Source organism: Emiliania huxleyi, assembly GCF_000372725.1.
Source record: "Emiliania huxleyi CCMP1516 chromosome Unknown EMIHUscaffold_165, whole genome shotgun sequence".
NCBI classification, from domain to species: Eukaryota; Haptophyta; order Isochrysidales; family Noelaerhabdaceae; genus Emiliania; species Emiliania huxleyi.
This window is the reverse complement of record NW_005200931.1, coordinates 54281-76686: the sequence shown is the minus strand read 5'-3', so window position 1 is coordinate 76686 and position 22406 is coordinate 54281. Positions and strand designations below refer to the sequence as shown.

The 22406-nt window shown below is 64.1% G+C and overlaps 7 protein-coding genes across 7 annotated transcripts in view; 3 read left to right on the top strand and 4 right to left on the bottom strand.

Moving 5' to 3' along the window:
• Nucleotides 1-2530, bottom strand: part of EMIHUDRAFT_230580 (hypothetical protein) — a gene marked incomplete at both ends in the record, with an annotated part of 5041 nt that extends 2511 nt beyond the window's left edge. The window contains 4 exons of the mRNA XM_005784991.1: nucleotides 155-268; nucleotides 534-647; nucleotides 1071-1522; nucleotides 1759-2530. Of these exons, the coding sequence (XP_005785048.1) occupies nucleotides 155-268; nucleotides 534-647; nucleotides 1071-1522; nucleotides 1759-2530 (1452 nt within the window). The remainder of the gene's footprint in view (nucleotides 1-154; nucleotides 269-533; nucleotides 648-1070; nucleotides 1523-1758) is intronic.
• A 3876-nt stretch (nucleotides 2531-6406) lies between these two features.
• Nucleotides 6407-10201, top strand: EMIHUDRAFT_112213 (hypothetical protein; the record flags this gene model as incomplete). Its single annotated transcript, XM_005784990.1, has 2 exons — nucleotides 6407-6842; nucleotides 8700-10201. 2 exons carry the CDS (start codon nucleotides 6407-6409, stop codon nucleotides 10199-10201), a joined length of 1938 nt encoding a protein of 645 aa, XP_005785047.1.
• A 426-nt stretch (nucleotides 10202-10627) lies between these two features.
• On the bottom strand, nucleotides 10628-11332 carry EMIHUDRAFT_230577 (hypothetical protein; the record flags this gene model as incomplete). Its single annotated transcript, XM_005784989.1, has 4 exons — nucleotides 10628-10708; nucleotides 10789-10872; nucleotides 10944-10964; nucleotides 11198-11332. The coding sequence occupies 4 exons, from the start codon at nucleotides 11330-11332 to the stop codon at nucleotides 10628-10630; spliced, it is 321 nt and encodes a 106-aa protein (XP_005785046.1).
• A 3436-nt stretch (nucleotides 11333-14768) lies between these two features.
• EMIHUDRAFT_230575 (hypothetical protein) lies at nucleotides 14769-15200 on the top strand (the record flags this gene model as incomplete). Its single annotated transcript, XM_005784988.1, has 2 exons — nucleotides 14769-15014; nucleotides 15192-15200. The coding sequence occupies 2 exons, from the start codon at nucleotides 14769-14771 to the stop codon at nucleotides 15198-15200; spliced, it is 255 nt and encodes an 84-aa protein (XP_005785045.1).
• A 214-nt stretch (nucleotides 15201-15414) lies between these two features.
• Nucleotides 15415-16497, bottom strand: EMIHUDRAFT_230574 (hypothetical protein; the record flags this gene model as incomplete). The annotated part of the gene is made up of 4 exons (XM_005784987.1): nucleotides 15415-15473; nucleotides 15700-15825; nucleotides 15896-16022; nucleotides 16120-16497. The coding sequence occupies 4 exons, from the start codon at nucleotides 16495-16497 to the stop codon at nucleotides 15415-15417; spliced, it is 690 nt and encodes a 229-aa protein (XP_005785044.1).
• Nucleotides 16498-19046: 2549 nt separating this feature from the next.
• On the top strand, nucleotides 19047-19811 carry EMIHUDRAFT_230572 (hypothetical protein; the record flags this gene model as incomplete). Its single annotated transcript, XM_005784986.1, has 1 exon — nucleotides 19047-19811. One exon carries the CDS (start codon nucleotides 19047-19049, stop codon nucleotides 19809-19811), a length of 765 nt encoding a protein of 254 aa, XP_005785043.1.
• Nucleotides 19812-20259: 448 nt separating this feature from the next.
• On the bottom strand, nucleotides 20260-21404 carry EMIHUDRAFT_441835 (hypothetical protein). Its single transcript, XM_005784985.1, has one exon. The coding sequence runs from the start codon at nucleotides 21303-21305 to the stop codon at nucleotides 20427-20429; it is 879 nt and encodes a 292-aa protein (XP_005785042.1). The 5' UTR covers nucleotides 21306-21404; the 3' UTR covers nucleotides 20260-20426.
• Nucleotides 21405-22406: the final 1002 nt, after the last annotated feature.

Sequence of the window (22406 nt, the reverse complement as noted above, 5' to 3'; positions counted from 1 at the left end):
CGCGGCAGCGCCAAGAGCGGGCATTGGAGCTACGTGAGCCCGACGGGCGACGCCTTCAGCTCGGCTGCTGAGGCGATAGAGGGCGCGGCGGCGAGGGTGTGGGCAGGGAGCGGCGGGGGCGAGGGGCTCCGGCGCTCCTTCCGTGCGGGCCAACCAGCTTGTAGTGGCCGCACCCCTTTGGGAAAGCGAGCCAGCCCGCCGGCAGGCCCTTCTCCGCCGCCAGCGCCGCCGCGCCCGAAGTGTCGCTGAGCGCGGCGAGGTCGACTTGCTTGCTGCTGCTGCCACCGGACGCGGCGCCGTTCTTCCGCGCCGCCCCCGCCGCCCCGGCGCTGCACGCCTCCGCCTGCCCCTATGTACGTACAAACAGACGCCTGCTTTGTGTGTCTGCGCCACACTCTATAATCATAATAATCATTATCATTCTCAGTCTCATTCTCTCGTGTGCAATGCCCCGTGTGTTCCGCGAGTGCGTGCGCCCCGTCGTCCGTGCTAGAGACGTGTGTACCACTGACTGGCGGACGTATCATGAGTACCTCCTCCTCCGCGTCTGCGACGTCGAGCAGCAGCGACGGGAAGAGGATCGCGTCGAACCGACCCGGCAGCGGGTGGCGCGACCGCTGCGCCCGCCCGCCCTCCTCCACCATAATCTTGCCATGCAAGTGCGTGATCCGCCTTGCGCCGCCGCCCGCGCCGCCGCCGCCTGCCGCGCCGCCGCCGCCTGCTCCGCCGCCACCGCCGCCGTCGCCGCCGAGGGGCGCCGCCCCGCCATCGCCGCCGCCTCCGACTCCGCCTCCGACTCCGCCTCCGACTCCGCCGCCTTCTCCGCCGCCTTCTCCGCCTCCTTCTCCGCCGCCTTCTCCGCCTCCTTCTCCGCCGCCTTCTCCGCCTCCTTCTCCGCCTCCTTCTCCGCCTCCTTCTCCGCCTCCTTCTCCGCTTCCTTCTCCGCCTCCTTCTCCGCCTTCTCTGCCTTGATCGGGTGCCGGCGCGCTGGCCGCCCGGCTCTGCGCGTCCGCGTCGACGACGGCGGCGACGGCGTCGGCGACGGTGCGCTCTTCGCTGACGACGGTCACCTGCCAGCCCCACGCCGCCGCTTGCACCGCTATGGCGCCGCAGCTGATGTCGTTGACGATCAGCAGCCTGCGGCCGCGCCCTCGCTCGCCGTCGGCTGCGGCGGCGAGGGCGCGCAGGTACGCGGCGGGCAGCGCCGTGTCGGCCGCCATCGCGAGCTGCGGCTGCGGGTCATCGAGCACCTCGTGGTATTCGACCCCATCGACGGTGATCTTGGGCTTGGCGCTCGTCTGCCCGTTCAGCCGCGCGATCTGCAGCTTGGGCGCGCCCGTCGCACGCGGCACTGGCTGCGGCAGCCGCATCGCGAAGAAGCCCCACGCCGCCGCCCGCGCGAATCCGTTTCGGCCGCCGTCGGGGAAAGAGGCGCCGAAGGCCTCGTAGCCGTCGAGCGAGTTTGAGAGGCCGACTGCGCCGTCGCCGCGGCCCCATAGAGTCACGTCCCACTCCAGCAAGCCTGAGGCGTCGTCGGCAGAGGAGCTCGTCATTCGGCCGGCAGTCAGAGGGGCTCCCACTCAAGCAAGCTCAGTCGACCGTCAGCTCCGGCGGTACGCCCTGGCTGCATCTCGGCCGCATCTCGGCGGTCTCTCGGCGGCCTCTCGGCGGCCTCTCGGCGGCCTCTCGGCGGCCTCTCGGCGGCCTCTCGGCGGCCTCTCGGCGGCCTCTCGCCGAGGTAGAGGAAATCCGACGTACGTCCGCCCGGCGGCGCGTGCAGCTGCAGCGGCTCCGGCTTTGAGTGGGCGTGCGAGTGCGAGAAGGGCCAGCGGGTGTAGTCCTCCTCGTAAAAGGTGCGGCGCGGGCCGACACGCTCGCGCGGGTAGAGGTGCAGCCCGAGCCCGAGCCCGCCGTCGTTCGTGGGGAGGAAGCGGCCGGCCGCCGCCTCGAGCGTGGCCTCGAGCACCGCGGAGAGCGTGGGGCCGAGGTCGGCGCGCGGAAACGCGTAGCTCGCGTAGTGTTGCGCCGTCCGCTGCGGCACGGCGTACACGCGGCGCTCGCCGGTGGCCTCGTCGACAAAGACGTCGAGGTGCGCCCGCGCGTACTTGGTGAGGTACTTGAGCATGCTCTCCGACGTGGTGAGCGTGCCGAGGATCTCCGAGACGAGCATGTCGAACCTCCGGCCCGCGAACCACGCCGGCGCCTTGCCGCCTGGGCAGTGCACCACCTGAAAGGAGCCGCCGCCGCGCGACCGCAGCTTGCCGAGGTGCAAGTCTGCGAGGTGGCACATCGTCTCGTTGGTGTCGAGGCCCGTGACCGACGCGCAGCCCGCCTCGAGGCAGATCGCAGAGAGCATCCCGGTCCCCACGCCCACGTCGAGCACCCTCGGCGGCCGCCGCTGCTCCGCCTTGAACTGCCGGATCGCCGCGGTGATCGCGGCGTGGTACTTGAGGTTGCGGTCGCGGTCGTCGAGCATCGGCAGAAAGTACTGCGGGATGCCCTCAGCGGCCGGCGTGTAGTCGCTCGCCATCGTCGGGCCGCCCAGCCAAAACGGGGCAGAGAGAAAGCCCGGGGGCCGGAGCCGGTGAGAGTAGAACGAAATAGCACCTCGACCACCTCGACCTCGACCACCTCGACCACCCACCTCGACCCGCTCTCTGCGCGGCTCCCCTGGGGCTTCCGCGGGTGCCGCGAGCCTCGTGGGGTCTCCCCCTGATGGCACGCCTCCTCCGCCGCCGATTTGGCCACTCGTCCGTTCGTGTAGTGCCTAGGCGCGCTGGACATTGCTCGCTCGCCACTTCCTCCGCGACGCCCGCTCAGTCATTCTTTGTACGGCTATCAGGGCACGACTCGGGATGTAGCTAATGGGAGAGTTGTTCTTTGACTGTAGGGCTGGACTGTTCGCGTGCGAGTGTCGGTGATGTGCAGGGTCCTTGGAAGCAAAGCCAGCGCAGGCGTCTTTGCACGACACGCTGCAAACAAGTTGCCTCTGTCGTCGGGCGGTTGGGGGGGGTGGGGTGGGGTGGGTGGGGTGGGGGGGGGGGGAATTGTGTCGTTAGCACTCCCCACGACTCGGCAAGCGCGACCTGCGACTCTGGAGCGTGACTTCTGGGAAGCAAAGCCAGCGCAGGCGTCTTTGCACGACACGCTGCAAACAAGTTGCCTCTGTCGTCGGGCAGTTGGGGGGATTGTGTCGTTAGCACTCCCCGTCGACTCGGCAAGCGCGACCTGCGTCTCTGGAGCGTGACTTCGTCCCCTTGTGTGCGCATGCGTGTGCCGTGTAGCTCCATGCTTCAGCCGGCGCGCGGGACCAGGTACGATGCATTATGCAACGATACTGCTCTCTCTGCCATCGTTTAACACCCAGACTGCTTCACAGAAGTCACACTTATTCCCCTCCGATGTGAGGCGTGGTCTCAGCTCTCAGCCGGAGGAAGCGCCCCCACGTTCTGGTAGAAATTACGACTGAACTTGTTGCGCACAGTCTGTGCAGGTCAGGCGTCAGCTTGCTGGTGGAGGAGATACAGCTCCTTGGCACAGTCACCGAGGTCAAGACGAGTGTAGCCGGTCGCTTCCTACACATCAATCAGCTGTGAGACGGAGAGGTTTTTAGGTGCGATCATTAAGAAGATGCGATAGCGTGCCGTCAAAAATGCGTGCTCCACGAGGAGCGGTTGCGTGTGTGCAGCGCGAGGTGGATTGCCGCAGCTGCCACCATGGATGGCTCAAATCTCTTGAGGCGCACATTCATCAGAGGAGAGACCATTTGCAGAGGTATAATGCGAGCAAATTTGTGAGCCCGAACACCAATCCTCGCTACCCAACGCGGCCAAAGGATATCCACCTCGAGAACCTCGAGAACCACCAAGATCCAAGTTGTCGGCACGCACCTCGAATGAGGAATGTGGCTGAAGAGCGACATCAGAGCGTCTAACTAATGCTGAAGGTGGCACACCACGCTCCACGGTCTCCTCTGAATGCTCGAAATCATAAGCTATGAATTCAATACGCCGGTTAGGTGCGTCATTGGACATTGCTGCGGTTGCGTCATGAAGTTAGAAATAGTACTGGCTAGTCTATTCCTACTCATCACCACTCGCCAGGAACACCCCCACACTGCTTAGAAGGAAATGGTTTTGTGCAAGATCCGTAATTCCGTATGGCACACCGCACTTTGTGACTGTAGTGTCGGCACCGCGGTGTGGGCCCGGTGTGCGCACTAATACCATTGAAGACGGTATCCAGCTACGTGGTATGTACTCGTACGTATGTTTACAAAGTGATTTCAGTAAACAAACGCCTTCGGCAATTTTTTCTCCGGCACCGCCACCGAGAGAGGCTCACAAGAGACAGCTGGCTGCCTCGCGCCTCATCTCCTTTCTTCGCCGAGTGCCGCCCCGCGAGCGGGAGGCCCCCAGTTCGAAACCTGGTCGACCCTTTATTTTTTGTTCACACCTGAGCGGTCTCAATTTTGCTCTAGGTGCCTCCTACGAATTCGAACCCACGTTTTTCGGCCAGGCGGCCGGTGCGTTGGTCGTTCACGTCATGGGATGCTCGGAAGAGGTTAAGATCTCAGCTGTCGCCGTCCAAGCACAAGACGCGACAAATTCCGGAGATGCATTGGCTGTCGGTTTGGCACGATACACACTCTCTCTCTCAGTGTATGTGGCTCTTACGTACATTCCCGTAGGAGGACTCTGCTGACAGGGTTAGAAAGAAAGAAAGAAAACAGACAACCCAAGGGAGGGATGTGTCGCAGGAGGTGGTGGAGAATGACCTCCAGACTGACCCGGAGAATCACCTCCACCAGCCCCACCTCAACACCCCTATTATCACTCTCTCTCCCCCCACAGTGACGAATAGTCTACCTATATCCCTATATTCCCACACCCTGTGCAGTGGCACGTCACGCAACCTAGATCCCTAATATTGGCACCTCCGTCGGGCGCCGAATAGGCGCCCAAATATTGGCACGTAATAGTCTCCGACTGCTTCTCGTGGGGCCGCCGCGCCGCGAGACAGTCGACCTCTTTAATGTTGTGACACCACAACTCGGTGCAACTGGCGCCATTCTTCCACCGGTGTGACACCACACCTTCGTACTTTGAATACCTTCTACAAACATGTCAGCCTCGGCTTGAGGATGGCTTTACAACCTCACCAGCGGTCAGCAATACCGCAGAGCCGCGCACGCGGCTCATCACTCATACCTGCTGGGCACCAACCTTTGGGTCCAGATGACTATCCCTCTATTGCAGAGGGACGAGGGACGCCTCACGAGCCTACGGAGGGCCTCGACCCGTCTTCTTGCTGGTCAGACCACTTCAATCCCCACGACACCACGTTGGGCAGGCTTGGTGGCAACACCGAGCCCAAGGGCGGCATTGATGCACTGGACAAGTCATCGCCGCCTGGCTCCGTTGGGGAGGGGGCTACGCCAGCTGGAATGCTTTCTGCCGAGCTGCTGGCGAGCTCTCCTCCGACGGAAGCCCTAACAGACCCGAAAGGGATTGGATTGTCCGTGGCAGCGAGCAATTCCATTGCAGTGAACTCGCGGCGGGACGCGAGCAGCACGCAACAACGAGACCTAGACGCCCGAGAGGGCATTCAACCAGCATCCGACGAGGCTTTGGGCGTGCGGGAACCTGCCCAGAACCTCGGTGTATCACCTCCACCATCGCCTCTGCTGGCCGCCGCAGGACAGCCACCAGCACCAGTGCCGCTGCCGCAGTCAGGCGCGCCCGGTGCGCGCAACTACCTCGACATCATTCTATCACCAGCGCCTACGCGACCGAGCTCCCCTGCTCCGCCGTCTGCCTTGCCGCCTGCCAAGCCATCCAGCTTTCAGCTCGCCGCCTCGCGCGACACGCCATCCGAGGCTGTCGTCGCGGCCGAGGCTGCTGCCGCTGGCAAGCCAGACAACTCTACGCACGCCTCCCCCTCGCCGGGGAATGGAGCCTGCAGGGCAGGGAGCAGGGCAGGGAGCGGTTCAGATTTTTTGCCGCCTGTCGAGTTGCCAGCTGGGCCGGCAGCAGGCGCCTCGTTCGTCTCTCCGATTACGGATGATGTCGTGGCCGGGACCGCTACCACCGCTGCCGCTGGCAGGGCAGACACCGCTTCCGACGCCACCCCTCCGTCGCCAGCGCCTTCGACCTCGAGCCCTGATGCTCCGACGCTCGTGCCTTCACCTGTCGAGCCGCCAGTTGGGCCGCCGTCCAGCTTTCAGCCCGCCGTCTCGCGCGACCCGCCCGTTGTGGCTGGCGTCGCGGCCGAGGCAGCAGCCGCTGGCAAGGCAGGCGGCACCTTCAACGCCGACTCTGCTGACAAGGAGGCGAGCAGCGCCTTAACCTTCGAGATCCTCGGCAGGGATGCGCCAGCATGTCTGGTCCGTGACGTCGAGCAGCTTATGAAGGAGAGCTTCGACGAGTGGCCCGCTACGCTATTAGACTACCGCCGTGGCTACCGCGTGCTCGTCGCGTTGAACGAGCAGAGGAAGCTCCTCGCTGCATGCTGGTTTGTTAGGCACAACAACCACCTCTACTGCCCGGCATTTGCGACTCGTCGCGAGTTCCGGGGCCAGGGCATCGGCGAGGCGATGATGACCGAACTCAAGGCGATTGCCGACGGTGGGCGGGTCTTGATCGCCGCAGAACTGGGCAGCGTCGCGCTCTGGCAGCGCTGGGGTTTCTGCAGATGCCGCGATGGGCGCGAGGACGAAGAGGCGTGGGCTCTTGACGCAGCGTACGGCGTCTTCACTCGCGCATCCACACGGCTGATGCGCGGCAAAACACGAGCCGAGGTCGCGTACAGGGACCGATGCTGGGACCAGTACTACAGCGGGTGTGCGAAGTCGCTCGGCGCGCCAGACGCTGCCTCCGCTTCGCCCGGCTCCTGCTCGAGCTCCTCGCCATCGGCTCCGCCGCTCGCCGCTCCGCCCGTCGCGCCGCCGTCCGCCGCGCCGTCTACGTGCCAGCTTGCTGATTCACGCGATCCGCCACCCGAGGCTGGTGTTGCGTCTGTCTCCGCTGCCGCTGCTACGTCGTCCGTCGCGCTCGACGCTTCCTCCGCTTCGCCCGGCTCCCGCTCGAGCTCCTCGCCATCGGCTCCGCCGCTCGCCGCTCCGCCCGTCGCGCCGCCGTCCGCCGCGCCGTCTACGTGCCAGCTTGCTGATTCACGCGATCCGCCACCCGAGGCTGGTGTTGCGTCTGTCTCCGCTGCCGCTGCTACGTCGTTCGTCGCGCTCGACGCTGCCTCCGCTTCGCCCGGCTCCTGCTCGAGCTCCTCGCCACCGGCTCCGCCGCTCGCCTCTCCGTCCGTCGCGCCGCCGTCCGCCGCGCCGTCTACGTGCCAGCCTGCTGCTTCACGCGATCCGCCACCCGAGGCTGGTGTTGCGTCTGTCTCCGCTGCCGCTGCTACGTCGTTCGTCGCGCTCGACGCTGCCTCCGCTTCGCCCGGCTCCTGCTCGAGCTCCTCGCCATCGGCTCCGCCGCTCGCCTCTCCGTCCGTCGCGCCGCCGTCCGCCGCGCCGTCTACGTGCCAGCCTGCTGATTCACGCGATCCGCCATTCGAGGCTGGTGTTGCGTCTGTCTCCGCTGCCGCTGCCACGTCGCTCGTCGCGCTCGACGCCGCCTCCGCTCCGCTCGGCTCCTACTCGAGCCTTCCGCCGTCTACTCGCCGCCGATCGAATCGTGCCAGGAAACCTCGACCGTACCGGTACGAACGACGCAAAAACCTCACGCCCTCGCCGCCGATAGCGGATAACGCCGCAGCCAGAGCCGCAGCCGCAGACTGCTCACCTGACGCGCTCGACGGTGTCTCCACTGCCGACTCGCCGGATACCGGCTTCACGAGCGCACGACCCCCTCATCTCTCGGCCGTGTCGCTCGAGACGGTGCCCGGTTCGAATCTCATCTCTACTCTCGCTTCGCCGCCGATAGCGGATGGCGCCACGACCGAAGCCGCTGCCGCTGCTACCTCGCCACCTCGCCGCCGCGACGCGTTCCTTCATCGACTCGCGCACGTCTTCTGCCCCCACACGCTTCTTCCCGAGCGGCTGTAACGTGATTACCGCCCTCAACCCACTACCAGAGCTCTGGCTTGGTGGAACATTTGAACTACCAAGCCGGCGCCGCCCTGGGCAAGGCGCTAAATTGCACCCGTCGTGGTGGGCTAGTCATCATCACGCCGTACCGGGACTCTTCACGATGATCGGTCGCCATCGTGTCGCACGCAGACTGATCAACGTCTATTGGGGCACGACGCTAAATTGCATCCCACCTACCATCAGACGCTGAAGAGCCTTTGCGGAATGTAATTGCTGCATCGACCAAGTACATGTTCACGACGGACTTGTCAACCCCGTGTAATAAGCTGACTTCACCTCGACTGACGGGACTGACGGGTCGAGATCTCCTCACGCGCCGACTATTGAAGTTGGCATCAACTGCTGAAGAGCCTTTGCGGAATGTAATTGCTGCATCGACCAAGTACATGTTCACGACGGATTTGTCAACCCCTGCTCGCCGCTTTCTGCGCACGCGATGTTGCGACGTGCGACTTCAAAGCGCTTCAGAATCACTGGGACAGCACCGGCAGTGCCGAGGGTCGCACACTCGAGTGTGCTCCTGGAGACGGGCCGTCTCCGGAAGCGCTGGCCTTGCAGCGGGCTGTGCGCGCTGGCCGTGGGGTCGTGCGTATAGGGGAGGGTGATTTCTACTTCGGCAACAGCAGCCTGCTGATAACGGGTGTCCATCAATTGAGCCTTCTCGGTTCGGGCCCTCTTCGCTCGCGCCTGTGGTTTGAGCCGGGGCATGGCGTGCAGCTGGTCTCTTCGCACAACATCTCGGTCGGCGGCTTCTCGGTCGACTGCCCGCAGGCGCCGTTTGCACAGGGGCGGGTCGTTGGTGCCTCGGCCAGAGAGCTGTGGATTGACTTTGAGCTGGAGGAGGGCTTTGCCCGGCCGACCGAGTCGGGCCTCTTCTCTGCGAGTGACGAGATCAAAGCCATCTTCTGGCACAGCAAGACGCGAAAGATGCGTCGGACACAGACAATGTTTGCCCCCGCAACGCGCTTTGCGCGCACTCGCGGCAGCACCGGCTACCGTGCGTGGTTGCCTCATCACATGCCCTTCGTGCCCTCGGATGGAGATCTGATCACACTGTCGCCGCGATTGTGGTCGAAGCCAACAGCGTACCCGAGCTTCTACAAGGGATCCTTTCTGCTCCTCAACTCGAGCAAGATCACCACCGAGAACGTTCACATCCATTGCAGCGCCACCATGACCATACTCGAGATGGGTGGAGACGGCGGACATGTGTACCGGCGCGTATCTGTCCGCCGCAAGACGCGCCCGCCCTATCCTCACCGTCTTCTAGCGAGCAACAGCGACGGGCTGCACTCCTTCTCCGTGCGCAGCGGGCCGAAGCTCGTCGACTCTTTCTTCGAGTTCCTTGCCGATGACTTTGTAAACATGCACAACCGCGTCTGGCCGTTGGTCACCGTGCGGGGAGGCGGTGCGCAGCTCCTGGCCCTTGATCCTAGTTCAGGACTTGGTGCTGGCTTGGACGTGGTGCACACGCCTGAAAGCGTGTGGCCGGGCTCAAAGATCACTGTTTATGACTTCAAGACGCGCAAGCAGCTCGGAGAAGCGTCGGTGGTGTCAGCCGTCGAGCTGAACCCCTCGGCAGTGCCCCCAGCACATGTGATGGTCGCTGGCATTCAACGCCGCCTCGGCAGACCCGTGAAAGGGTTTGAGGAGGGCACGGGGCGACTCTTCAAGCTATGGGTGTCACCGAGGCTGAAGGTGCTGGAATATGCCAGGTTTTCTGCATTCGTTCAGTTTGACGATCTCAACGGCAGTGGCGCTGTCATTGCCAACAACCATTTCACCGATTCGTATTGCAACTTGGCGCGCATCGCCACGAGCAACGCGCTCATCGAGCGGAACGTGTTCAGCCGCGGACAGGACGGGGTGCACATACGCTTCTTGCCGGATTTTCTGGAGGGGAGCGCCGGGCTCGTCAATATTACCCTCCGCGAGAACGTCTTCACGTCGATCCGTGGCTGCGGTGACGGCGCGTGCGACACGTTTTGTGAGGACATGGCATGCATTTTGCAGAACGTCGACGAAGAAATCCGAGCAGAGGTCATTGACGTCGGCAATCGAGTGCATAGGGCTCAGGGGCAGCACTTAGTCAGCTAGTCGGTGTAGTATCTGAGCACCCGCTCCTTACACCTTAGCTTTTTGGCGCGCGTCTAAACTCGTATGAACGCGTACTAGTATCGACGTACGACGATCCGATCGACGACGACGTACTGTAAGGCACCCTCTCTCGCCCTCCCGCGCAGCGCATGGCGCAGAGTATTCGACCGCCGGGGCCCACCCAAATTTCTTTTTGAAATTTCGACCAGATCCGCCCAAATTTCACTGATGCAGCAATCCGGCAAAGCAATCATCAACATCACCAGCGATCAGGCGAGAGGCGACGTGTCACACACACGATCACACGGTGTAACACACTGGCTAGTTCCATTTCACTCTGACACGCTAATCTTGAAAACGTCCAACGGAGCTCTGTGTTGCTCCCAGCGCCATCCCCCGCGCTTCCTGCGGCCCTAGCCGATGGTACTAGCATAGGAGGGTCATCTGGCTACCGCGAGAGCGACCCAACTCGTCGACATCGTCCGATGATGGTGCCTCAAAGTCAGCCTTCGGAGGCTATCGTGGGGTCGAGCCGGCAGTAGCCGTGACATGTGGTTCCACCACCCCTCGTAGGCTTTGCCTCTGACCGCCACCGTTCCCAGGCTGCCTAATGGGATGGAAAGGAAGGCTGGGCGAGCGTATAGAAGCGTGCTCGACCTCGTCGTGGCAGCCTGCACGGCAGCGCTGGCAGGCGCGATGAGCGTCGTGCCACCTGACCCGAGACGGGTCGCAGGCGTCGTACCGAGCGCGTCGAGACCGTGTCCTGATGTGATCTGCACGGGTGAGTCACGTCGGCATCAAAGGAGCGACGTGCGACCTGTCAGAGCTTGATCTCCGATCTCAGCGGCGTCGAGTCGCCTTCGGCGGCGACACTTTTGTCCCTCCCCAGGACGCACAGACGCAGCTGCGACCCCGCCGAGTGGACGGGCGCACACCGCGCCACCTGCTGTGTGCGCCCGTCTACTCGGCGGGGTCGCAGCTTCCTCTGGAAGGCACCGAGAGGGACAAAATGGCGCAAATGGTCAAAATCAAGGTTTTGTAACGCGAGCTGTGCCACAGTGAAATGGAACTAGCCACTGCGCCGTGCGGCGCGTTGACCCCTGGGTTGCTGAACTTGAGCACGAGCGGCATGTAGGTGCACTCCTTGAGCTGCGATGCGCTGAGCACCCAATACTGTAATGGCCTTGGTCAATACGACTATTTAGGTGGGGACCTAGATTTTGCTCCACTCCGGAAAGTCGTATTTTGCTGCGGTAATAAAAGAATCCATTGGAACAGAGCGGACTGCGGGTAGCCGTGACGGCTATTCTAACAGTACGATCCAGTAAAAACTGTAGTAGTGAGTAGTACAGTAATGTCGCTAAGTAGCTAGCTAAGTAAATGTACCTGTCCTGCCAATGAGACGCTGCCCAGTGCTCGTGTTTAGGACGGACTGGTACACGACACACCAACACACGACCGGTCCAAATAACACATGGAGTCCGACGTCGACCTGGGCGGGGTGGGGACGCTCAGCCACTGGAGCCGGGGTGGCATTCTCCCACTTCACAGCCTTGTTATTGAGAAGAAAATACCTCTTATGGCGCTGTGCGCTGCGAGCCGTCTTTTTACCAGGTTGCAACACCTGTTCCGCACTGTGCTGTGAATCGAGCGGCAACCAACAGCTCTCAGGACCCCCCGGAGCTGGGGTGCTGCCAGCAACCAACCAACTCACCGGCGAGCGGAGCGAGCCGAAGAGCTGGTGCCGAATTGGCGCTGTGAACGTCGTTTGAACCGATGTTTCGGCGGGCACGTCGCACCTACGTGGCCGGCCGCCAGGGCCGGCAGCAGGGCGCCCCCGCGCGGATGCCGACGAGGATCACGGTGCGCTATCTGGGCTCGGAGGTCGGCAAAAAGGTCGCGCGACCCGACACCAAGGGGGAGTTGCTCGAGCTGGCCGCCAAGAGGCTCAACTTATCTACGCCGGCCTTGCGCATCTTTGCGGAGGGCGGTGACGAGTACGATGGAGACGAAGATGTTGTCTTGATCGAGAGTGACGAGAGATCATCTACGTCTCGTGCGGCGAAGACTTCGGCTCGACGGCTCCGACCGGGGCGCCGTCCGCCCCGCCTGCTGCTGCTGCTCCAGCTCCAACTCCTCCTACTGCGCCTCAGCCCGCCGTCCTGCCCTCCCTCACTGGTGTGTTCATGGGGGGGGGTCATAAACAAACACGGTACAGGATCGAGGTGTACGCTGCTGAAGCGTGCACCTACATAGTGCGGGACCTGGGGCAGCAACCAACAACCTGGATGGGGACGGGGTGCTGCTCAACCGGCGGCAACCAGCAGCGTTCACGCTGGGCCTGTGAGAGGGTGAGGTGCGAGCCCTGGACCTGACGGGCAAGAACAGACGGAGCGTCGCTCTCGCCCTCGTTGGCGAGGAGATCGCGCTTCGACAAGATCTCGGCGCAGTGCTCTGCCTCAGCGTTCCGTGGGCCACCAGCGGGCCACGGCACGCAGCGGCTCAAGGTCTCGACGGCTGCACGATCGAGAGCTTGGCGACGCGCTATCGGCGCCGAGAGAATGCGCGACATCTCCTCGTTCGACGGCTCTCGTCGACGTGCGCTGGCGTCGACGAGGCGACGCTGACGCTGCCGCGGGCTTGGCTGGGGGCAACGCTGCCAAGCTCAGCGGCAACGCCGGCGGAGGGAGTTCTCGAGCAAGTATAGACAAACTTGCCTCCATGACTCCCGCTGCCGACGATTTGCCTCGACTGGTGTGGAAGCCACAGAGCGTGATATCCCCCTTCCCCCGACGATGTGAAGCGTTTTCAGGCCATCATGGGTTCACTGCTTTATTGCGCAACTCACGCCCGGCCTGGCGTAGCTTATGCAGTAGGTCTGCTGTTTCGTGCCATATGTCTCGCCCGACCCCAGAGCTGTTTGCCGCTGCCCAGCGTGTGCTGTATTATCTTCATAGGCACCGCACTCTAGGCCTGCGCTATGAGCGCTCTAATCAGGAGCGGCTGCGCTGTCTTATAGCGCAGAGTGGAATTTAACCGGTGTAGGAGGCCGCAAACCCGCCATAAAAACGGTATGGCGGTGGAGTGCTCTCTAGCTGCTGCGCAGTGCCGATGCGGCAGCTGCAGTGCGCAAGCGAGAACAACTTTTGGGGGATGCTCTTCTGGCCGCACACAAGCCGGAGTATAGAGACGTGCCTTTTCGGAACTTGGAGCACTTGGAGTGCAGTCATCAGCCTCACATCCAGGGCCGGGGAGCTAAGAAGCGCCGGAACACTTTTCGAACACGGAACACTCCTCGACTCCGGAGTCGTCGCTGAATAGGTCTCTCAACTGCGAACTGGCGGGCGGTGGATTCCGCATTCCCGCTCGCCCTCGCCCCAGCGGCGATCGCGTCCTTCCCGGGGGTGGCGGATCCAAAGGTGGCGGTGTCGCTGAGTCGTTCGAGGCGATCGTGGCGGCGGTGGCGGCGTGGGCGGCGGATTAGACAGCGTTTTGCGTGGTGTGTGCCGCCGCCAGCGCGGGGCGATGAAGTTTCGACTGGAGAGCCACATGCCTGTTACGTGGCTAGCCCAGTACGAAACCAGGTAAGGCAAAAATCTTGTTTACAGGAGAGCAAGAGCTGGTACTCAAAGAAGAAGGAAAGAAAACAGACAACCCAAGGGAGGGATGGGAGAACGGCACGCCGCCACCACACAGGGATTTTAAGGAGAGGGGTGTGGTGCGCTAGACGTCGCCCACCCTTGGGCGTCCGCCTCTTCCTATCTCACTTCGCAGTCTCTCTCCGATTCTCGCTGCAACCTTCGTGCCACCTCGCGGTCTCCCCCTTCTCGTCGTGCTCTCCCTTGTCGCCTCTTCCTCTGTCGCGTCGCTCTCCTCTGCCTCGTTCTGCGCCGCCGCCGCCGCCTGCCGTTCCCTTGTCCTCTCGGCTTCTTTTGCCTTTCGGCGCAACTCCGTCCTCCTCGCGGCGTATCCTGGCCCCTCGAGTCTATCGAGCTCCCCTCGCGCAAGGACGAGTCTTCTGACGCCCACTGCTATCCCGCATGACTCCCATGACGAAAACGAAACACGCACCAGGCGACTGCCTGAGAACGCTGGATCGAATCGAGGAGGCACCTAGAGCAAAATTGGGCCCGCTTCGACGTGTCGCGCGATGAACCGTGCCAAAAAGTAGTATTTGCGGCTATTGCTCCAAACTTCGGGAGACAAGGCCTACATATTATGACTGCATCCATACGCCTGGTGCATGAGGGCTGCGGGTCAGGACATTTCACGGTCGGTGGCGCCGGTGATGGCCTCCGGAAAGCCCTCGCAATCGCCTCAGATGGGGTCCACCGGAGACAATCTCGAGCCCTCTCCCAGCCCTCTCCGTGGCATCACGAGCCGGTGTGAGCTTGAAGACCCAAGATAAGTGCGGTTCGGGACAGATAAGTTCGTTTCCATTAGGCGGCCTACCTTCGCCTTTAATTTCCCCGGAGAGCGTACCAAATACTTTATTTAGGCAAACCAAAAGGTGGCGGGTCCATCGCCGCATCTGTGTGTGTCTCGCGCCTTGCGTGCCGGCCCCGCCATGGCCACGCCCGCGATCGGCGCCGTGCCCACCATCATCGCCGGCATCCTCATCTTCCTCGCCACATACTCCGGCGCCGTGACAAAGGGAATGGCTTTCGCCCGCGAGAACCCGCTTCCAGCTGCTGCTGTGTGGCTAACGTGCCTCGTTCTGTCCTACCGGCTCTCCGGGATCGGAAGCGGACCGGCACAGTGGCCGAGCAAACAGCAGTACGACCACAGCCCGCGCAAGCGGAACGCGCGGAAGGTCGACTAGGCGGCCGCGGCGAGTTCCGCCTCTGCAACCCCTCGTCTCGGCGCAGGAGCGGCCTCTCTGTGCACGGCCCGCGACAGAGCATCGTCTGTGTCGGCCGGCATCCCGCAGCGCGCAGAGACGAGCACACAACACCGGCACTGCGCGAGCTGCGGTCTGAGATGTGGCCAGGAGGTGTAAGTGAGCGTTTGAGAGCCACATGTACATGTACATGTGCATGTCATGGAAAGTAAGATGCGCGACGGATCTCGATGTCATCTATTTGCACACTACATCTCTCGACCTGTGGTGACCGTGAGACCTGTGTGTCTGATGTGACTGCGGTCTCGTGTCGCGGTAATAGTTAATAGATGTAAGATGTGCGGGGGGGAGTGGCGTGCGCGGAGCTCAGGCCTCAGCCACACACGTAACCAGAAACCACGTCGTTCTCCGTTCTGCTTCGCAAGGCGCGCCCTATACGCCGGCGGCGCTTGTTTGCTTTGCGCCAAGCGGCACACGCGAGACGCACCTCTTGAATAAGGTGTCGCTGCTCGGGTGAGCAGGAGGGCTTGGTCGAGCGGCGCACTTTAAGCGGCACGCTAGCCGGTCACTAGGGGGGGCATAGGCGCGCAGCCGGGTGGGCAGTGGTGGGGGTGCGGCTGCGAGGCGAAGAGCATTGCGCGCCTGCCGCCAGTGGCACCCTCGGCCCCAAACCAAGCCGTGCCCAGGCCGCCCGATTGTTCTTGTTGCGCCTCGCAGCCGTCCGGGCACGACTGGAGGATTGCGCAAGCGATGCGGGCGCCGGTGACGTCGTGAACGATGAAGGCTGGAGGGGCGTGGCACTCGGTCAGAACGGGGAGGGCAGAGCTGCGGCGGCGCTCGCTACGGGGTCGGACCGTGGCCGGCGATTTGCGACTGGTAGAGGCCCGTGATGACGCCGGGCGAGACGCCCGTCGCGGTGTAGCGACCAAACAAGCCGCTCTCCGCGCGGTAGCTGACCGACGCCCATGGATCGTCCGGGAACTGTGAGTACCGGGGGGTGGGTGGGGGGGGGGGGGGGGGGAAGGGTCAGCCTAGGGCACGCAGTGAGCGGCTCGGGGCTGCAAGAGCAGCGACGGACCGAGCCCCGCGCCCAGTAGTGGCCGAGCGCGTTGGAGGCGCAGTCGGTACCCTCATGGATGTGGATGCCGCACGAGTTTGCGACTCCCGCTGTTGGCCCTGAAGCACAATTCGGGTCGACGCCCCGCAGCGAGTAGGCAAAGGACTGGGTGGGCGTGAGGAACGCGCTCGCTCCCCCAAAGATTGCGGACGGCGCGCGGAAGACAGCCGGCAAAGTCGCCATCGGCGTGACGACGCCCGAGACGCGCAAGTCGCCCGCGTAGTCAAAGTACGGGACGAAGCCGCCCGCGCTGAGCGGGAGGCTCGCCCCCGGGTCGGCGAGCACCGAGCAGGCGATGCGCGCGCCGTTGAAGGCGTGGACGATGAAGGCTGTGCGCATAGGGAGGGGGGGGGGAAGCTGATGGCGGCTAATCACCTCAAACTATCAGCAACGACGTGGTCAATATGTCTACCTTGAATAGCGCTAGACCTTAGAAAAAATTTTCAGAGAGTCGACGGGCGCTTGTGATCTTTCCGCCTGCGTCGGCCCCACTTGGTGTGCTGGAACTTGGAACTTGGTGCCACTTGGTGCCAATTGAGCCGGCGAGAGGCCCTGACCTGCTTGCCTCATGCGCACCATGCGTGTGCTCGGAGCTTTCATGTCGCCGCTCTTTTGACACGAAGAAAGTGGGCTGATCCGCCGACGGCCGAGCGTGTGGGATAGCCAGCTGGCTGGCATTGGAGCTCTTCTCGTGACGAACTTGAGCTTATTCCAGCCATAGTCATCGTCTACGATCCACATGCAGACTGCCGGTGACAGCATGCACCTTGAGAGGTTCAACCCGAGGTGTGTTGCTCAATGCTCTGCGCGTTTGCTTGTGATCGTGGATTTCAAGGTCCCAATCCTCGCGGCTGAGGATTGACACCGTTCGCTCGCGTGAGATTTTTGAGCGGCAGATGAACCAGCGCTGGAGCCCATCACGGCACATGCTGGAGGAAGGAGGGCATCGTCCATCGAGCAAAGCCCTGGTAAATACAAAATAGGGGAGCCAGGCCACTTCTTCGTTCTTGAGACTGGGAACTGAAGGGTGGCCACCACCATCCTCCCCGTCGAGGTGCACGCCGCGGGCCATTTTTCTTCTCTCTGGCGTCAACCAATGCGGCGGTCAACCAGTCTGCTGATGGCGGCGTCACGCCGCTGCTCGTTGCGTGCCAGAACGGCCACGTCGAGTGTGCCCGGCTGCTCCTCGAGGCCAGCGCAGCGGTCAACCAAGGCGGTCAGCCAAGCTGCGGACGGCGGCTTCACGCCGCTGCTCGTCGCATGCCAGCAGGGCCACGTCGACATCGCCAAGCTGCTGCGCGACGCCGGCGCTTCGCTCAACCAGGCCACGGAGGACGGCGCCACGCCGCTGTACATCGCGTCCCAGCAAGGCCACCTCGAGGCTGCTCCTTGAGGCTGGCGCGGCGATGGACCAAGCCAAGCAGAATGGCGGCACGCCGCTGCTCATCGCGTGCGCTCTGGGTCACATCGAGTGCGCCCAGCTGCTGTGCGACGCCGGCGCTTCGCTCAACCAGGCCACGGATGACGGATACACGCCGCTGTGCCTCGCGTGCGAGAAAGGCCACCTCGACATTGTCTGGATGCTTCTCGAGGCCAACGCGGCGGTCGGCCAAGCCAAGGAGAATGGCACCACGCCGCTGTACGCTGCGTGCCATGACGGCCACGTCGAGTGCGCCCGGCTGCTCCTCGAGGCCAGCGCGGCGGTCAACCAAGCCCAAACCCAAGGCGCGACGCCGCTGCTCGTTGCATGCCACCAGGGCTACCTCGAGGTCGCCAAGCTCCTCTCCTCCTACGGCGCCTCGCGTGCCGCAGTGCCGCCCTTCGGCACGCCCGAGGAGGTCGCGAACCGCGACGGCCACGCCGACCTCGCCGCCTGGCTGGTCGCCAGCCGCGACTGGACGCCGCTCGCGCACCTTGAGAGCCTCACCGCCGCCCGCGCCCTCTCGCTGCTGCGCAGCGGCGCAAGCTTGCACGAGGGCGAGCCGACGCCGCTGCAGCGCGCCGCGGGCGGCGAGGGCGAGGCGGCGGCGCTGATCCGGCGGGCGGCGGCGCCGTGGTCGCCGGCAAGCCACTCGCTCTTCCCCGCGGCGGCCCGCGCGCGGGCGGCGCTCCTCGTCCGCTCGATCTACGAGATCCACGAGCGGTACCACCTCGACTCGGCCGGGGCCACGAACGGTATCGCGGCGCTCGACTTTGGCCACTGCGTCCTGGGCTTCGCGATCACGCGCGAGACGGAGTAGGGGAGCAATGCAGTGGCCTTTCACCTTGGATATACTTGGAACCGCCGCGGCGGTGCCTCAGTCTCCTGTTGTTTAGTACTCTCGCAGCTGGATCGGACTGCTTTGCCTTCCGTTTTATCTCGCAACGTACGTACATACTACATTCTGTCGCGATGGTTGTTTGTGGCCACTAGGTCTCTGCACGCAAAGCGCAATGTCAGTGGTACACCCTCCTCTCACGTTGGAACCGCCGCGACAGTGCCTCCGCATGTCGTCGCGGGCCGCCCCTGCTGAGTCGGCTGTGTGACCTGTGTCGCGGGCGGGTGCGTCGCCTCGAGCCGCTCGTGTGCCTCGACGCGCTCGAGGGGCCTCGCCTAACCTCTCCGCCACCCACTTGGTCGATCTACGAGAGCGTAAAAAAGCATGCGCACACGGCGCACGAACATGCACAAGACATGCGCAACATGCTCTCTCACCACACGTTGCAATCTGTGGTCCCAGCTGTGACCGTCTAACGGCGGGCACGTCGCCCCATGGCGCGCGTAGCTATGACAGGGACCGCGGCCGCGGATCCGGCGGCGGACGGGGCTGGCGCGCAAGCGCCGGCCACCGTCGGGCCGCCGGGGAAGCGCCGCGGACGGCCCTGGAATAGCAGCGCCTCGCGCGCACATGCAAGACTGCCTCATTGCCGCAAGGCTTGCAGGTGTGTCGCAGCTCAGGTATGAGGTCCCTGGCTACGGGACGGCGACCTTCGACCTGAAGCACGAGAAGGCCGCGGGCGACCGCGAGCCGGTGCAGGCGGCGGAGCGCTCGTTCGTCGAGCGCACCGCGCCGCGGAAGGAGGAGCTGACGGAGGAGCAGAAGGATGCTCGGGCCGCGGCTCGCAGGGCCAAAAAGGCCCGGCAGAAGGCGAACAAGGCGGAGAAGGCTGCGGCGGCGGCTGCGAGCGAGGCTGAGCGTGCGGACTACCCGCACGCGCAGCTGCGCGAGAACGTCGAGTTCGTCATGGACGGCCTGGAGGCTGCGACGCAGGCGGCGCGCAACCCAGCGCGAGCGGGGTCCAATATTCAGGTCGCCTACTCGCTGCCTCCCGAGGGGGGCAGCGGGTTCGGCGACCTGGTGTACGCCACGGTCCCTCTGGGCTCCGTGGCGACCAAGGTCGCCCGGGACTGGCTCGCCAACGAGCTCTACGAGCCGTCCCGGGGCGGCAAAATTGATGCGGCCTGCAGGGACCGAAAGGTCGCCGACCTGATCACGGCTGCCGGCGCCTCGGCGCCGGCCGACGCCGTGTTCGGCGGCAGGTTCGCGACGGGCGAGACGCCCCGCTCGACGACCTCCGCCTCCGAGGCGGACGAGGGCGACGGCGCCGGCGGCGATGGCGGGACCGGCTTCGACCTGTTCGGGCCGGACCCCACCCCCATGGAGGACCTTTGAGGCCCTCCCCAGTCTCACCCCACCTTACCTCTGCCCCCCCCTCCCCCCATCCCTCTGCCTCCCATAGGGCAGGATAGCACTAGCATATGCGCCGAGTGCGCACACTGGGCCCACATAGATGTGACCCGCCCCTCGAGTGCGGCGTCCGGATGCTAGTGCTTGTATGAGAAGACACCACAAACGCGGCACGGCCCGTTTTGGCTGTCTGCGGAGATTCTGTCTTAGCACACACAGTGAGTCATTCGGAGTCATTCGATGGCCAGAGTGCGATTGTGTGTGTGCGGGAGTTGGTTTGTCGGGAGGGAGGGGCAGGCTGCTCACCCACGTCCCACGTGCACCGGGCCAGTGCTTGCACTTTGAATGCCGTGCCCGTGCGCGTGGGGCTCCTGCCCGTGTCCGGGCGTGGAGAAGCGAGGGTCGCCCCCCCTTGCCCCACCACTTTGTGTGTGTGGAGAAATCTACCTTACCTTACCTTACCTGGTCCCAGCAACTGCAGCGCGACGAGTACATGCGACACGACGGAATCACAACCGGCATGCTCAGGCGGCCAAAACACACGTATGGAATGGGCCGCACGAGGGCCGCACTAGAGGGGTGGTCAACAGGCCCTCCCCCTCACACCTCCTCCGAGACCGAACAATCTGGGCTCGCTCGGTCTGCCGCCGCCGCCTCGCCCGCCGCCCCGCCCACCGCCCCGCCCTCTGCGCCGCCGCCGCCGTCGCGCAGCAGATCGAGCACTCCGGCAAAGCCGTGCCGGGCGGCAAGGAACTGGACGGTGCCGCGCCGCAGCTGCTTGATGGCGTCCACGTCGGCGCCCGGCGTGCCCGACAGCTGCGTGAGCCGCTCAAGTAGCAGCGCCACCAGCGGCTCCACCCCGGACTCGGTCGCGAGGTGGAGAGGGGTCATCTGGTAGTTGTCTTCTACCGTCAGCTCCCAGCACGGCGTCTGATCCGACAGCAGCCGCGCCGCCTCGACCTGCTCGGAGGCGCACGCCGCGTGCAGCGCCGTCTGCCCCTCCTCGTCCGCCCGCCACAGGGGCGCGCCCGCGCCGAGCAGCAGGCTAATGAGGGAGAGGTTGCCGTCGGAGGCCGCCTCGTGCAGCAGCGTGCGGCACTCCCGCCACTGCTTGACGGCGGCGGGGTGCTCGTGCACCAGCGCGCGCGCCGCCTCGACGTCCTCCGCCTCGACGGCCGCCTTCAGCGCCGCCGCAGCGCTCGCGAGTCCATCTATCAGCTCATAATCGGAGGACTCGGTCTCGCTCCCGGCGGATGGCCGGTCGAGGATGATTGCCCTGCGGCGGCGGCGCGGCGAGCTGCTCGAGCACTCGGAGAGGTTGGAAGACTCGCTGTGGTTGGAAGTCTCGGAGAGCGACAGCGTTCTCTCCACCGCCTTTGGCAGCGGGGCTGCTGGGGGATGCTCCGGCGACTTTTTGAGGATCCCGCGAGGGCTCTTTGGAGACTTGGAGCGCGGGCTCTGCGGGCTCTGAATGAGCATGCCGGCGAGATACCGGCCGTCGGTAGCTGTTGCGCGGTGCCGATGCGGCAGCTGCAGTGCACAAGCGAGCAGAGCTTGGCAACCTTAGTGGCCGCAGGCCACACGCCCGAGGGCGTGAACTAAAGAATTTAAAGGCCATGGTAGGCCGCCTAATCAAATCGCCCGAAGCGCTAGCGCTTGCGCTAGCGCTAGCTCGCACGGCCTCTCACGCTCCGCTGCTGCCCTCTTGGCGGCTCTCTGCTCACCCAGGGTCGAGTACGGCTTCGGTACGTCCACCGGCGTCGATAAGTCGGCGCTTGACCGCCACCTCCACATCGCCGTGGGCCGACGCTCGGTCATTGGCTCTCAAGCGAATATCTGCTGTGGTAGCGCCGGTCGTGGCGATGCTGGCGCGACAGACAGCGACGGCTCGACGAGCGGCGCGTGTGTGCCGACGCCACGTACTGTGCCGGCTCAGCTCACCAACGGCGTCTGCCACGTCGCATTGCTCACGTCGCATTGCCACGTGGCGTTGCTGTGATTCATGAAGCCTTGGGCTCGCACGCAGAGCCCGCGCCGCAGCTGTACGCGACCGGCGCACGCACGATTCTATGTGTTAGGCGCGCGTTCTCTCTCTCGATGTCTGGTCTGGCGTCAGGTGCTGCCGGCTCACAAGAGGCGTGCTGAGTGCTACGGCCGCAACGCCCGAGCGCAGGATGGGTCTCGCTGCGGGCACGCGGTGCGAGTCGCTTGATTCTGCTGTGGGCCGCACGCGCTCTACGCCACGCCCGCGGTACGCCACGCGCATTGGATGTATACGCCCGCAGCGCAGGCAGCATAGCAGTACACAGCTCTGAGACTCGCGCACTGCTCACGATGATGCTAGCGTGCTTCGCACTGGCGCGAGGCGCTACGCGGCAGGAGGCGATATGCGGCGCGAACCGCTGTGCGGCGCGAGCCGCGCGAGCCGCTATGCGGTACCGCACCGCCGTCGGCAGAGTCCAGAGAGCGTGCTGTGACCTGTGTGAGTACATGCAGACGATGAGACGAGTATACTTGTCGGTTGTCCCTGTGTGGTACGTACCCCTGTTACTAGACATAATGCTACGAGTCTTTCCCATT

Coding starts and splice junctions, on each gene's coding strand:
- EMIHUDRAFT_441835 (XM_005784985.1), bottom strand. CDS start 21,305: ATGCTCATTCAGAGCCCGCAGAGCCCGCGCTCCAAGTCTCCAAAGAGC.